The sequence below is a fragment of the Bombyx mandarina genome, chromosome 10 (genome assembly GCF_030267445.1).
Source record: "Bombyx mandarina strain Sakado chromosome 10, ASM3026744v2".
NCBI lineage: Eukaryota > Metazoa > Arthropoda > Insecta > Lepidoptera > Bombycidae > Bombyx > Bombyx mandarina.
The window spans coordinates 13,893,234-13,906,328 of record NC_143217.1 but is presented as its reverse complement, the minus strand read 5'-3'; the positions used below and the strand labels follow the sequence as shown (position 1 = coordinate 13,906,328).

At 38.7% G+C, this 13,095-nt stretch overlaps 1 protein-coding gene across 12 annotated transcripts in view; it reads right to left on the bottom strand.

The window, feature by feature from the left end:
• Positions 1 to 13,095, bottom strand: part of mmd (disintegrin and metalloproteinase domain-containing protein mind-meld) — a 937,314-nt gene that overhangs the window by 774,967 nt on the left and 149,252 nt on the right. For all 12 annotated transcript variants that reach the window (XR_016323709.1, XM_089730674.1, XM_089730671.1 and 9 more), the window contains one exon: positions 9,644 to 9,775. Coding sequence is in view for 11 of the 12 variants with exons in the window: in XM_089730674.1 (XP_089586800.1) it covers positions 9,644 to 9,775 (132 nt within the window). In the remaining variant the exon portion in view is untranslated. The remainder of the gene's footprint in view (positions 1 to 9,643; positions 9,776 to 13,095) is intronic.

Below are 13,095 nucleotides of genomic sequence, written 5' to 3'. Positions count from 1 at the left end.
GTTTCGGACTCTGTGATGTTTGGCTTAAAATATCAAGTATAAAAAAACAACGAATAATTCATAAAACCACCACAGACTATCCATCTGACTAAGAATTTTCTACAGCTTTCCTCGTCCTTCATTTATAGCTAATAGGAAAAACGCTGTTTATGTTTTTGCTCTTTGAAGCGCCTTTATTGAAAAGTTTTGAGGGTCGAATTTAGGATTAAGCAACAACCTTTCCATAGCTCAATAGATCATTGTACTCATTTTTTTGTTATTATCCGACCCAAAGCAGTCCATTTTTGGAAAAGCACTATAGAAATTCTTAGTGGTCTGAAGTTGTATGGATAAATGCTGCTGAAGTGATGAACGGTGGAATTAAAAAAAAATATGACGGTAGCATGTCAAACAACTTCTCAGAGCATTCACACATAGATATATCGTTGGTTCAGATTGAGATTTAAGACGTTTATGTGGTAATTCAACTAGTAAAACAGGATTCAAACGCTCACAATGTGCTTAAAAGGCTATAAATACTCCATCAAAGTGAATCGTAACGATAAATCGTATTGTCGCCTAATGAACATCGTCTCGTCTTGGTCCTCTGAGTTCAATAACGATTCAGTCAAGTATAACATCGAAACAGATAATAGAAATACAATATAAAAAATCCAATAAATATACAAAAATAAATTAACACGAATTGAGATTCATTGAAAGACCACAAAAAGATTCACACCGAGAGATTTTTCTTCGTAAAACAATATTTCATTTGAAAATCGCTCATGTTTTAATTAAGGCTTTTCCGTCCGAGATTATTACGAAACGTTATTATTCTTTCCCTTTTCTGCCTTCATTTTCTGTTTACGTTCACTCTCCGAACCTTGTTTTGCTATGAGTTCCCTTCGAACTCTTAAAATACATCTAAGGAGAATTGGTACGGGGATGTTGTTTTTGTGTAAAAGTTTTTTTTTTTGTTGTTGTTGAATGCTGTTTGAGCTGTCAACATTAGAAGATCTTTATGATCAGTGAGATGATATGCGCCCGGGGCGCTTGAACGACTGCTTGCTTATGATCCTGTTTAAGTGAAAATATAGTGATAGGAGTCGCATAGAATAAAATTCGTCAACACATAACTAAGAGTATATGCGATTTATGTTTCAGCTAAATGTAATCAGGGGAATCGATCGAAAGATGTTATAATGGGGGTTAAAGTATCAAATTGCCGTTTTATTGTAATAGATACTTTGACATAGAACTTTCATGGTTTGAAATTTTTGAGTGAAACTTTTTTAAAATGCTGCCTATGGGGTTTTTCTTTTAAAAAATGTGCAACATTCAATTATCGATTTTTAGCTGTTTTTTTTTTTATTCAGCTTAGACAAGAAAAATAGATACTTCGAAAATTCGAGTGATCTTTGAATACGAGTTCCGACGCGAAACTAACACTGCAATATCAATGTTGCGTTCGGAGAGGGGACTGCTAATGAACGCACCGTGTGATTTTGGTTTAAGCACCTTCGTGATGGAAATTTTGATTTGAAGAACGAACTACTTGGAAGACTCCCACACGTGTGAATAACAATGAATTGAAAGAGATGGTGGAAGCCCATCCGAGCAAAACTACCCAGGAATTAGCAGCATGGATTAACGTTACCTTACCAACAATATTGAGTTATTTGCGTCAAATCAATAAAATAAAAAAAATATATAAAATGGGTGCCTCATGATTTCACTGATTTGCAGAAAGAATCACGTGTGAATCGATACAGAAATGAAGGAATATTGAATCGAATTGTAACATGTTATGAAAAGTGGATTCTTTACAATAACCGTAAGCGAAAAATGCAATGGATGACTGCAAAAAATGCAATTTAGTGTCGACCCAAATATGCCGTGTAAACATCAGTTTGAAGAGCGTCACAGTCGTAATTCAATTAAATTGAGACCTTACATCTCAAAATTTGGGTGCCAATTTCGAACGGTGGCTACTATGGATTTCTGCAACCACTTAAAACCAAATAATCTAAGGACTCAATTCACTGGTGGTAGGACCTCTTGTGAGTCCGCATGGGTGGGTACCACCACCCTGCCTATTTCTGCCGTGAAGCAGTAATGCGTTTCGGTTTGAAGGGTGGGGCAGCCGTTGTAACTATACTTGAGACCTTAGAACTTATATCTCAGGGTGGGTGGCGCATTTACGTTGTCGATGTCTATGGGCTCCAGTAACCACTTAACACCAGGTGGGCTGTGAGCTCGTCCAACCATCTAAGCAATAAAAAAAAGGAGTCCTTTACCAATCTGCAATAAAAAAAACATATACTAAAATTTTAATCAGTAAAACAAAATTATTTGCAATAATAATCTTGCGAAAGCTGTTTTAATTGCCAAAGTTCCGTCATTCAATAAATCAGCAATTAGGCGAACGCGGCCTATGATTACAATACCTTGACACGCTTATTGAATTTTAATCAGAACAACGCTGTCTCTGAGGTGCCTTCGAGTTAAGTGCTGTGTGTTACTAACCCGTTATGAATTTATAACCATTGATTACAAATCATCGGTAACATTAGAATTATAAATTATGAAGTCGTCGTGGCTTAAAGGATAAGACGTCCGGTGCATTCGTATCTAGCGATGTACTGGTGTTCGGATCCCGCTGACGGGTACCAATTTTTCTAAAGAAATACGTACTTAACAAATGTTCACGATTGATTTCTACGGTGAACATCGTGTAGTAAAAATCAAACCAGCAAAATTATAATTTGCGTAATTACTGATGGTAGGACGTCTTGTGAGTCCGCTTGGGTAGGTACCACCACCCTGTCTATTTCTGCCGTGAAGCAGTAATGCATTTCGCTTTGAAGGATGGGGCAGCCGTTATAACTAAACTAAGACCTTACAACGTATATCTCAAGGTAGGTGGCGGCATTTACGTTGTAGATGTCTATGGGCTCCGGTAACCCCTTAACACCAGGTGGGCCGTGAGCTCGTTCACCTACCAAAGTAATAAAAAAAAAAAACATTATAATGTACTGTTAAAACTGAGACCTTACAACTCATGTCTCGAGGTGGATGGCGGCATTTACGTTGTATGGCCTCTGGTAACCACTTAACACCAGGTGGACCGTGAGCTCGTCCACCAATCTGAGCTTTATAAAAAATTGTCACAGTTCTTTAAATAAAAGTTTCTTTCTGCAAGCAAGTCTGTTTCTGTTTTTAAATATAAGGTCAAACAATTCTATCTCTCATCAACCGAATGACCATTGTTCTATACTCTTCGTATATTCTGTGTTGTTTATAATATTTTGTATTCAAGTTTAACAATATTTGCTATGTGTATGTGCATTACTATAATTCTCATGTTGTATTTGTTATTTTAGCTGTTCTACACACACTTATCACTTTTAATTATTATTCTCATAATCCTCTCGCAGGTCTGCTGGAAGAGATTTCTTAAAGAAATAAGCAGCGCCTTTGTGCATAATTTTTCCTATTACTCTGTACTGTCTTCTTTTCTGTGTGTGCATAAATAAATAAATAACATATAATAATAATAATAAATAATAAAATTTTCAATAGTCGGTCAAACCTTATGTGTCTTTGTGGTGTACCACTAGCCTTGCGCCGTTCACAAGATGCTCTTATCTATAAACTGGAATACATTTGCTTTAGGTCAAAAGCTCTCAAATTTTTCGGTAGGCAGCGGCTTGGCTCTGCCCCTGGCATTGCTGAAGTCCATGGGCGACGGTAACCACTCACCATCAGGTGGGCCGTATGCCCGTCTGCCTACAAAGGCAATAAAAAATAAATAAAAAATAAATAAATTATATCTTAATTATTTTCATCTATTATCGCCTTCGGCTTTCGCAAGTTATCGTCATAATTAAAGCTACTTTTCGATTTAACATCGCCTTTCGTAATTAGAATTGTATTGTTTAATCTTGAAACATTTTCATGGTCACGTATTCGTCCGTAAAGTATTCGCAATATTGGAAATAATATAATAAAATCGAAAATGTAGTTTTAATTAATCGGGATGGTATGGACATATGATGAGACGAAATGACAATGAGGTAGTAAGTGTTAAATATGAATGTCAAAAGGCTATAGAGGAGAGTCAGAACTAAGAAGAAATGGACGGATTGCGTGAAAGACGATATGAGTAAGAGGGGAGTGAGTGAAGAAATGGTATATGATAGAAGAGTATGGAAGAAGAAAGCATGTTGCGCCGACCTCAGGTGACTGGGAGAGGGGCAGGAGTGCCCTCCACGGTGTTTTTCTCGAGCACTATAATATATCCTTCTTCAAACGAGGCTTGTGGAGAATACTTAATGGTAGGCAGCGGCTTGACTCTGCCCTTGGCATTGTTGAAGTCTATACGGTAACCACTTAACTCAGGTGGGCTGTGTGCTCGTCTGCCAAAACGTGCAATAAAAAAAAGTTCATACGTGGTAACAGACTTGAAGACTATATGTATGTTAAGCCTATCGCAATCTAAGCCCTATACACATATTTGGTTATTGCTTTTCTTGCATCATTTCCCTTACTTAGTGCTTACTTCAGAAACAGCCAAAAGCAATGTTCCTCGTCCATCCAATTTTAGCTTCAATATTGTGAATAAAAATATATACATTATATAGCATAATGAAAATTCCAACGTTTTCATTACACATCGTAATATCAGTATTTCACTTTGTTTGTTCAACATTCTTAATATTGGATTAATGATTATCTGGCTCGTGAAGCGATCTCGACTAATTTCGATATGCTTACATTGAGTATCGTTTATCAAATCAAATTATACTGTGTAGTCAGTCACAATGTGAATTCTCCGATGACCTAACCTTGCGGATATATTATGGTAAGAAGAATCTATATATTCATACGTGAAGCAAAAACTTTGTATCCCTTTATACGAAAATTGCGCGGACGGAGCAGTATGTAATTTTCCACACTTATAGAGAATATAGAGAAGAAGTGCACAATGCTAATATTTTTTTAAAATAATGCATAAAAGATACATTAAATCAATAAAGAAAACATTACACACACTACATACCATGTGTTTGACGCACACACGCATGCATACACTATTTATTGTCAAACTGTTGTTCCTGGCGTCTGTTGTCAAATTGAGAATAGATTAAATATTGTTTGTTAATATTTTTTATAGTGTAGTCTTGGCGAAATTTGCGTTTATATAAGTATAAAATACAATCATAATAGTGTCATCATCAATCACAAACTTACAATTCCAATAAATTATAGTCGAATTACTGCGGGACCTCTAGTATCAAGAATTTATTCATACAAACGACAAATGTGAAAATAAATAATACCATATGCTAATAAATAAGAAATGTACTAAAATATAGCTTTTAGTTATTACGTGTGACGATTACAATTAAGCTATTTAAGCTCACCATTTTTGTTGTAGCCACTGAAGGCAGAGGTTGTCTTATAGACAATGTAAGTGGTCAACATGGTATACGAATGAATGATTAATGTCTAAATTTTTAAGAGTTAATAGCCTAATTTAAGACGCCTGGTGTCTTCCTAATTTTTTTGCCTTTAATAAGTATACAAATTTTCGATCACTTTGTATTCAGTTACCGGGATCCATACACCACATAACGTGAATGCCTCCTCGAATCCCAAATGGAAATGGACCTTAGCATGATCTCGAAGATGGAATAGTCGTCATAGAAAAAGAAAATTTAAGCTTATGGCTCAGCGCTGTGATATATATGGTTCCGAACATAATAACACCAATTGCACCGGTCACCGTCCTCGCCGAACCCGCCGCTTGCGACGGAGGGCTCGACGAGCAAACTAACCCATAGATACAGCCCACTGAGTTTCTCGCTGGATCTTCTCAGTGGGTCGCGTTTCCGATCCGGTTTTAGATTCTGCGAAGCACTGCTCTTGTTAGGGCCAGTGTTAGCAACACTCCGGTTTGAGCCCCGTAAGCCCACCTACACGTCAAAGAGAAACTGAAATGGCCTCACAAGGCTATCAGCATAGGTAGTAAGAAAATCAATACGTCAATAATCGAATTAGCCATTAAGAGTAAAAGCTAATAAACGAATACTTGACCATAACAAAATTATCCGACCAATAATTAACCAACATTATACCCAAGTTCCTGGGCCAATCAACATTGGAACCAATTCTATTGAGTAGAAATTATGCATTCCGTTCGCTCCCGAGGCTATTAAGATTCCTAGGAGGCCGGTGCACTGGCGCTTATGACTAGATAAATCTTGTTACCGCAGTTCATTGAGAGAGGTTTGCTTTCATTGATTGAGTTAGGGGGAAATCGTTTTTCGGAAGATCTTAGTCTATGGAGAAAACTTCGGCTATCTCTTTACTTTATACCATATGTTCCATGAGGGGTACCTTGAGAACTCTTTGAGATAACCAGCTAAATAAGCCCATAGACATCTACAACGTAAATGCCGCCCCAACCAACCTCAAGACATGAGTTGTAAATTCTCACTTTTAACAGTGCAACGGCTGCCCTGCCCTTCAAGCCGTAACGCTTTACTGCGAATTACTGCTTCACGGCAGAAAAAGGCAGGGCGATGGTACCTACCAGTGCGAACTTACAAGACGTCCTACGCTCGCTCATTCATAGTGTATTTTCAGGCTTATTTACAATATACCACCCTGCTCCCTTCCGCTGTGTTTCTTGAACACTATGACATATTTCATTCATCAATCAAGACTCCTATGAGTAGGCGGTGTCTTAGCATTGGTAATTACTCACCATCCGATGGTCCATATGCTCGTCTGTCTTCTAAAGCAGAACACTTAAATAAAGCAGAAATAAATAAATAAATAAATAAAAAATAAACACTTGAAATGTCATTGTTACAGAGTGCATTACGTATTGTACCGAAACGTCTGGGTGACTCTAGCCGTTTAGTACCAGGTGAGCCGTGAGCTTATCTGTCCAATTTATCAATAACAATAATAATTTAGCATGTTTACTGACGTTGTACAGCTCCTGAGCATTATTTATACAATTATATAAAATTTTATATAATTATATATATATTGTATATAATTATATATACATTATATAAAAAAACTGAAATAAAGTATTGATAATTATTATTATTATTATTTGTAATCTGTACCGTGTAAAGCTCGTAAAACGCTAATGACGTTGAGCGTTTATTTATGTTTCTCTGCTAAAACAGTCAATGTTATACATATTAATATCATCGTGACAGTTCCAATTGATTATTTGATCTGTGCCAACATGGCTAAGATTCCATTTGGCATGCATCGCGTACTTTCACTGCTGGCGTATCGCCAACCCTGGTTAGGGACTACGAGCTTCCGAAGGATTTGCTTTTGAATGTCCTACTTCGTATGACAGTGGTTTAGAAAAGTTTAAGTCGATACATAGAGTACGGCAGAGGTGTCATTTCCCAAACAAACCAAAGAATAATTTGTTTGTTAAGCCCCGAGCAAATTGCAAAAGCGCAATTACAATAAAACGTAACGTATCCAACGCCCGAACAACGCAGGTAATTAATGTGGTACAGAATCATAATTAATTTCGTCTTAAGGTCGTCGTAATAGGTGACAAAAAGATTCACCGGAGACCAGCGCTCTGTCAACATTATACCAGCATACTGCGACCGCCAACCGACACTTACTGCTAGGATGTACTATATACCCACAAAGGTAAGTAACACTATCCTTCCTATTTCTGACGCGCAGCATCATGAACCCCGTTAGGTAATGCTAATGGTAGTCATGCCCCTGCCGTATATTTTTCAGAATTTGGCTACATTAAAACGGTTGCCAAGAAGAGATCGCTTTTAGCCGTACCTATTGTACTTATTATGACTACCTGTTAACTGATTGTTAATGTTAATTGTGTTTTGGTGTCCTATTAAATACCTATACTATTTCTCTCTCTCTCTCCCTCAAAATGTCGGTTCTGTTTATACATCGAGTCTTGGATGCTCAACGCACAAACTCGAGTGAAGAAGTAATTACACTAGGATCCAAGTCTCTCGGTATTCAGACCTTCCGAGGGGTCAAATTTTCCCAAAACTAATTTACATACTTAAGCCTCACTTGAAAATTTTCCATTATCTTTTAATTAGCCGCTCAAACGTCTTTAGGGGATTCCTTCTAAAATCCACCGAGCCTGATCAAATAATGAGGATACAGACAAAAGTACCCATGATGTTAATTAACATTTTTTCCCATTAGCTTCAGGTGTAAAAAAATACTCGCTTTTGAAGAGAAGCATCGTGGATGAGGAGTTGACCCATCACGTAAACCATACACTCTTTTATTATGACACGGAAAATGATTTTATTTTATTTATTGCCTTTGTAGGCAGAGGAGCAAAGCCAGGGCAGAAAGCCAAGCCGCTGTCTACCATTGAGTACTCTCCGCAAGCCTCAAAAGCTGGTTTGAAGAAGGACATGTTCTTCAAACGAGCTTTTCGTAGCGTTCAGGAAACACCGTGGAGGGGAGCTCATTCCAAATCCGGTGGCGACAAGTGTGATGGTAAAAAGGAGATGAGGGGATCATTATATATCCTCAGATTAAAAACTAACTAGCGATTATCCACTCCGTATTATCTATACGCTTTTTTGTGACGATCACTAAGCATTACGCGTATTTTTTCAAATTACTCGCGTGTTCCTGATAGGACGCATCAGGTACATTTTGCTTAGATAGGTACGCGCCTGAGAGATTTGAACACCGGCACAGTCACATCGCTCGAGACCACCGGGCGTTTTATTTGTTTGTTAGTCCATGACGACTTCAAAGAGCACGAAAGAGTATTTAGGACAACGGAGAAAAAAAGTCTCTCCATTTACTGATGTTTGATATAAGTAAGGGTATATGTAATGAGTGCATGCTCACGAAATGGACTATATCGCTCAAACCACAAAATATGTCTCAAGTTCAAAGAAATTAGTGGCTTATATTTAACTATCACGCAAAATGAAGTAGTTAAAACACTGAAACTAAATTACTTCACGGCGATTAATTATTTGACAATTTTGAACCGGAAAAATATAATGACGTTATTATTGATTTCTTTGTATTTTCACGAAAACTTATCATAACAACTAAAATGCATCAAAATCTTTAAAAAAATCCGCCTCTAGAACCTTCGACTTGACGAGCATTTAAACGTTCCAACTAGTTTCTTCTTGGTCGTTTGGACTCTTAGCAGAGCGGTCGTGGTTATCAGTTCTAAGGGTGGTGCACTTCACAAGACGTGGCCCTTCTTCGCGTACTGTGGCCTTTCTTGTGCAAACGTTGACGGGACAAATTAAGAGCTCTTTTTTATTACTTAGATGGGTGGACGAGCAGCCCACCTGGTGTTAAGTGGTTACTGGAGCCCATAGACATCTATGACATAAATGCGCCAGCCACCTTGAGATATAAGTTCTAAGGTCTCAATATAGTTTCAACGGCTGCCCCACCCTTCAAACCGAAACGCATTACTGCTTCACGGCAGAAATAGGCTGCTTTTTTGGTCGAACCATTGTTAATTTGCCGCGCGCTCTTGTACCCTCAATCATGCTCTACAAGGCACTGAGTCATCACACCGTCGCGATTATAAAAGTTTCAAGTCTATAGTGAAAAGTTTGGACCGTCAAAGAGCACGTACCTCCGGATGCGGCAAGTAAGCCGTGCGCGCGCAAGAGCGCGAGCAGCAAGAGCGTCAGCAGCGGCCGGCGCCGCATGCCGCGCGACACAGCACCCGCGCCGCGTCGCCGCTCGCAACTGCGCACGCCCTCACCTAGAACAAAAACACAGACGCTATCACCATACACGTTGTCAAGAAAATTACCGCTCGAAAAAATTTTTTTTTGAGCGCGCCGACCTATTCATAAAAATTCGTAACGAAAATCAAACCTAACACCGCCCACTCCGCCTACTGTCTAGGTCGCGTTCAACACATTCACACGTTGCGCTTGTGTAGTGTTTGTGAATAAGCGCGCGGCGTGACGTCGCACGGCATGCGCATCATGAAAAGTCTTCCCATCTCTCTCTCGCGCAGACTAGCTTATGAGGGTGAAGGGGACAGTTGGTGTTTTGATTTGCTAATGTTTATAAATATAGCGTGGTCTTATTTTATTATTGTTTTAATATTAAATTCTTACTATCTAATTATAATTGCATAAGTTGATAAAAAATGCTATGCAATAGCTTTACCGCGGCAGTCCCCACGTGGCACACATGTTTTTTTTTATCTACCTTGTAGGCAGAGCATACAGCCCACCTGATGGTCAGTGCTTACCATCGCCCATGGACTTCAGTAATGCCAGGGGCAGAGCCACAAGCCTGTGGAGAGTACTTAACGGTAGGCAGCGGCTACCTTTAAACGAGGCTTCGTTTGAAGATCATGTAAATGTATCTAGCTTAATCCCACCGAGTCACAAAAGCACCAGGGAAATCCCGTCTAAGTCTGAGCATATGTGAGTCAAACAACACAGCTTTCAATGTATCTCTTATCCTTTAAGATTACCGTATTCACTGACATAAATCAGTCATACATTTCGGCTTGACGATAAAATATCCGCCTTTGAAACTTCGATCACCTTATGGCTTTTAGTCTACAAGTCATATAGGCTGTGATACATATGAGTTTGAGTACTCATTTAGAAACCGCGTAACTAATTAATTCAAATTATGAAATCAAAGCCATTGCAAACAAAATGTCGTATTTCATATACTGTGTACTAAAATAGACTTTTATCTCACACACCAAAATCAAATATAACCAGAACATTATTAAAACACGAGAAGAAGTTTAAAGGGATATTAAATTTTTCATCAGAACATAAGAGTCTGAATCATCGAGATGTTAAGTAGCGTTGTAATAATGAAACGAAATGAAAAAGAAATGTTCCCGAACAATGAAACATTGCCACGAATTCGGCTCATTGTCCAAATTCGTCCAACTGAAAGAAAATCTTGTTTATTTTCGAGCGCCAAGTTTTCAATGAGCTCCCGTTAATGTGTTCGTTGAGAATTTAAATTTTATATTCTGTTATTGTTACGTGTATTTAAAAATTATGACTTCAGTTATTACTTCGGTTTCTAATTTTACAGTTTAATCTCAAAACCGCAAAGGTTTTTACTGTCATCTATACCAATATATAAATCTACAGTGGTTTTTACGGATGTTCCGTTATAACTACTGAACCATGCATCCGATTAACTTGAAACTTGGTATTCATGTAGAAAATAAATGTACTTAATGGATAGGCTAATATTTATATGAGTGTTGGACTTCCTAAATCAGTTGCTGGGGCGTTAATGATGAGAATTTTTGTGGGGGTGAGAAATAATAATGTTAATTTTAAATGCCCAGCGAAGCAGGCGGGTACAGCTAGTATTTTTATAAGTAATAGTTGGCGACAACATCTGAATAGACAACCCTCGACCTAGCGATTGTGGCAGCGTCAACCACCGCTCGAGCTTCCCGCGAAGAGTCAAGAAGAAGAAACCCCGTGGTTTTAGTCAGCTTAACTCTGATATGACACACATACTATCCCCCAACTTATAGACGGAAGTCCTTCTAACCCAATAAAAATCACACTGTGATTTTCTTGTTTATACACACAGTGAATTTCGGTTATAACGACGGAGGAGGGGGTACTTTAGTGTCGTCGCTATATCCGGAGGTCGCTATAACCGAATGAATTTCTTAGGAAAGTATGCTTTAAATTTAAGGAACTGAAGTTTGACATCGCTATAACCAAAAAGTCGTTATAACCGAGGTCGTTATTAATGAAATTCACTGTATTTTGTTTTTTAATCCGTAAAATTTTGACGCATTATCTTCTCTTCATCTTCAAAGTTCTTCAAATCTACGGTGGTTTTCCTCTCATTTTGTACCATTGATTCAAATATCTTATACAGTTTTACGTAATTTTCAATGACAGTCCCAGAGTTCCACTCAGGAATTTTACCACTGTTATAGTTCCACATTCGATCCTTCACATCCACTTGAAAAACGGATCCTGTGTTCGCCACTGCACTTCACACAGACACCCTCATCTCCCAATCAAATCAGCAAAGTCAGGTAAAAGTCCAAAGTGACGTCATACCGTTACCAAGCGCTGTTCACTCAGAATCAATCCGAAAAAGTTCAATATCATTCGACGCCCGGAATGCCAGGATTCCGTAGTCTGCGTTGTTTGTAATTGAATTGTCAGTTTATAGGGCCCGGGTGAGCAGTGCCATCGGACCAGAGATGATTCGGTCACATTCATAAGCGACAGCGGAAATGAAATTGCTAGTCGCGTAAACCATTTAAGGCCTTTAAACTCAACAATAAGCTGGCAAGAACAGAGGCCTTAGCCTTGGTAACACTGCTATTCTAATGACATCACCACTATAAACAATTACAAAAACAACAGTGAAAATTCCTCTGCTAATATCGATGGATAAGTCCGAAAATTGTACTGAATTAAACTACCGTACTAACTAACCGCATGATTACTTCCCATCGGCAGTAACGGGCTGGTATACCTACCTCTCTGGTCACAAAAGGTCTCCATGAAATGGCAAACAAGCGCCAACTTGACGATAACACGAAAACCCTCGCGACTTACACCACGCCACACAGGACGACCCTTGCGCAAAAATCACCTTTAGATAAAAAAGGAAAGATTTTGAAAAGGGCGGCCGCACTCGAACGGCCCGAGTTATTGTTGTCAGAAAACTGTCCTGCGCATTTCCAGTCGTCGAAACGAAATATTTATCCTCCTTCCCGTTTGAAGGGCCTCGGGAAACAAAGGATGTTGAAAAGGATTTTTAGGGCCGGCTCGGATGTGTGTGAACGTGCCATCGGTGGGCAGGGCGTGGTGTGAGCCAGCACAGATAAGCGTCACTATCCTGCGTTTTTCTGCCGTAAAGAAGCTGGTGAAACACGAACCAAGGCAACCCGATATACCATACAACCTCGACCTAATGTTTAAGGTGAGCATTATTCATGCCGAAATAGTCAACGTATGAACTAAAATACATTTTCGATGTTATTATGCAAATCTTTACAAATGGCACGAGATCGGAGATAAAACAATAACGACGGAACTTCTCGAGGTATCG